This window comes from Geospiza fortis, unplaced genomic scaffold (genome assembly GCF_000277835.1).
Source record: "Geospiza fortis unplaced genomic scaffold, GeoFor_1.0 scaffold206, whole genome shotgun sequence".
Taxonomy (NCBI): Eukaryota; Metazoa; Chordata; class Aves; order Passeriformes; family Thraupidae; genus Geospiza; species Geospiza fortis.
This window is the reverse complement of record NW_005054311.1, coordinates 6,065,087-6,068,230: the sequence shown is the minus strand read 5'-3', so window position 1 is coordinate 6,068,230 and position 3,144 is coordinate 6,065,087. Positions and strand designations below refer to the sequence as shown.

General features: G+C 44.8%; 1 protein-coding gene across 1 annotated transcript in view; it reads left to right on the top strand.

Annotated features, from left to right (window-relative positions):
- The first annotated feature begins 725 nt into the window (after positions 1-725).
- Positions 726-3,144, top strand: part of ANKS6 (ankyrin repeat and sterile alpha motif domain containing 6) — a 38,616-nt gene continuing 36,197 nt past the window's right edge. The window contains exon 1 of the mRNA XM_031055668.1: positions 726-1,225. Within this exon, the coding sequence (XP_030911528.1) occupies positions 814-1,225 (412 nt within the window). The 5' untranslated portion in view covers positions 726-813. The remainder of the gene's footprint in view (positions 1,226-3,144) is intronic.

Here is a 3,144-nt window from a genome sequence, read left to right as displayed (position 1 = left end):
CAACTCAAACACCTTACTTTTTTAAAATTTATTTTCATTTCATTTTGGTGCTCAGTGTTGGGCTGAACTGTGTTGATGCTTCCCACCCATGCTGGTCTGTCTGACTGAGGAGCAGAGTAATTTCCATTTATTGTTTTTGGGAAGGCCGTTCACATGGCCAGTTGTCCCACTCTGCTGGTAAGCCATTTCTCTTAAAGACCCTCTCTGGTCCCCTTGGTGTTGAGGGAAGTTGTCCAGTTGATAAAATGGTGTTTTTCTTCCTTAGTTAGCACTGACTCTGCAGTATTTACTCCAGTTGTTCAATAGTAATGGCAGTACTTAATAAAGATCTCTGGAAACAAACTGGCATTGATCTATTAATGTGATACAGCTGTGGAAAAAGAGGATGAAAGTGACACTGGTTTATGGAAGTTGTGAGTTGGTGCCTTGCAGCAGAAAATGAGGCTGGTACTTTGCTGGTTTAAGCAGACCATCCTCTTCAATAGGTGCCTGCTTTATGAGCATGGTCACTGGTGCCTGTGGAATGGTTTAGTTTACAGCCCTCAGCTGATGACTGGTCTCTTCCAGCAAGGTGCCCATTGTCACATTCAGAGATGTTTGTATGATCCCTCACAGTGTGTGTATTAGTTAATTGGCAAATTTGGTAATGAAGTTTCCTAGGTTCAGAGTATGTTGGTTCTTGCAGTCCAAGGTGTTAATTCTCCCTTTTGTCTCTTTCTTCCAAGGTTTGGACATCTAAGCGTGGCCCACATCTTGCTGGAGAATGGTGCTGATCTCAATGCACAGAACAAGTTAGGAGCCAGTGTCCTCACAATGGCCTCCAGAGGTGGTCATGTCAGCATGGTGAAATTGTTGCTGGAATCTGGAGCTTTTGTGGACAATTATGACCATTTTAGCACAAATGTACTTAACAGCAGCAGAGATGACCTTCCTGATATCACTCCACTGATGGCAGCTGCTCAGCATGGACATGAGGCAGTGGTGCATCTGTTGCTAGACTGGGGAGCTGATTGTAACTACACTATAAAGACTATGGGCTGGAGCCCTTTAATGCTGGCAGCCGTTAGTGGAAAGGTGAGCTTGGCACAGCAGCTCATGGAGAAAGGTGCCAATCCTGATCACTTGAATGTACTACATAAAACACCTTTTGAAATCTCTGTTGGCTTCAAACACAAAGACATGAAGGAGTATTTGGAATCTCTCACAACGATTAGGCCTCAGGCAGGTATGGAATGTTATTTTTTTTGTTTCACTTTAGAAATTGAGGAGTTTATTATGTATGGGCATGATGTTCTTTGTAATTTGCAGCTGGATTTTGAAAATGTTGGAGTAGGCACACCTACTTCAGCTGAGGTACAAGTGCCCAACTTCAGCAATTTTTTTCCATATTAGCAGGATAAGATTCCTGTCTGTATGTGGCTGTTTTGGGGACACTTTTCAAGATATTTATGCAAGCCAGCATTGGGAAGTGTACTGCTTTGTACTGCTTGCTATAAAAGATAAGGATGTGGCTAGCTCTAGAAAGATCATTTTCCACTGCCATATGGACATGTCCAAAACTGTTGTCTACATTTTGTGTCATTTCTGCAGGACAAGCTTCCCTTGTATTTGAAGAAGTAAGAACAAAAATCAAACGTGTTTCTGCTGTAGAGAAGGTGTGAACTCAGATATTGACTTAGAGGTTAAGTAGGAACTCTAGAGCTTTCATCCAGCCATGCTGCCAGGCAGGACTGATTCATTGTAGATGTTTGCTCATGACCTTGAGGAACAGACATCAGTTGCTTAAAGTACACAGGATCAGAGATCCATGGAATTCACTGGTGTCCATGTGTTTGCATGTAGTGGATGTATGTATGTTCAGGCAGAGTTGGCCTCAGCTTAAAGTATCGAAGGATTCTACTTGAGTGAGAAGACTGGACTTGCTTTAAAGCAGATTGATGTTTGTCACCTCTTCTGAGGCGGAATTTCCATCATCAGGAGGTAGTAACTCATTTGGGTAGAGAGGGGAGTAAAAACATTATTCTTGCACACAGATTTCTGCATTGGTTTTTGACCATACTTCAAGTCTCCTCTAGTGCTGGAGTCTTGAATATCCTGTGAAGAAGAAAGATCATTTTTGTTGTATGGAAGACAGGAAAGAAGGAACTTTTCTTCTGATCCATTGCCATACATAGGGTGAATTGCTTCCTAGGAGAGAGCAGCTCTCTTCCCACAGCTATCCTCAGTAGCAAATTTACTACCTGGAATGGCTTGAGCGTTACGTGCCTTCTGTCCCTGTCCTTACTTAGGCTTACCCAGATCACAGTCTTTCCTGAAGTGGTCAAGCTGGAGAAGGATGGTCATTCTCGGACGTCCCGGCTAGCTATCCAACACTGCTAGCAGTAGGGGAGCACTATCCCGATTGCCGTGGTTCGGGACAGCCCCTAGGGCAAACGCTCTGTGCTATGACAGCAGCGCTACCTTGTGGTAGGACGTGGCTTGGCTTACGGCTACAGTCAGCAGAAAAAGAAGAGAGCGCTCTCCAGCTGCGGTGAATCCAGGTTTATTGAGTCCCAGAGGAACCGACAACGGAAGAAAGAGAGGGGGAAGTTGCAACAGCTTATAAGGAGGGAGGGAAACAGGGGAGGAGTCAGTCCTTGGGCAAATAGAGTTTTAGAGGGGGGTGGGATACAAAAGATTGACTTAGGCAAAACCACAATGGGGATAACTTGAGGGTGGGGCCCTGGCCCCTCAACCAATCACTTGATGCTCTAGCTGGAATTTTCTAGAGAGTTCTAGAGAGAAGGGTGGGAACGCTGAGTGACGGACAGGGCGCTGGGGAGGGATTTGAGAAAGAATACATTAGTCTCCAAGACAACTGGGGAGGAGTTGGGATAACTGGCAGCACAAGGGAGGGAAGGGAGTACCAGGGCAGAACCATTACATGACAGGGGGGAACAGAACAGTCCAATTTATACAGACACAACACAACATTTTCCTTCTGTCATCTTCTCATGGTCTCCTGCTCCCTGAAGCTGCCTCTCCTCCAGGGTTTTCACATGACAAGAATGGAGCCTGGTCCTTTCCTAAACTAGTCTTTTTAAATCTGTTTTACAGTGGTGAGCTCATACACACAGTTCCTTCTACAAGAGCAGTTTCTGAATC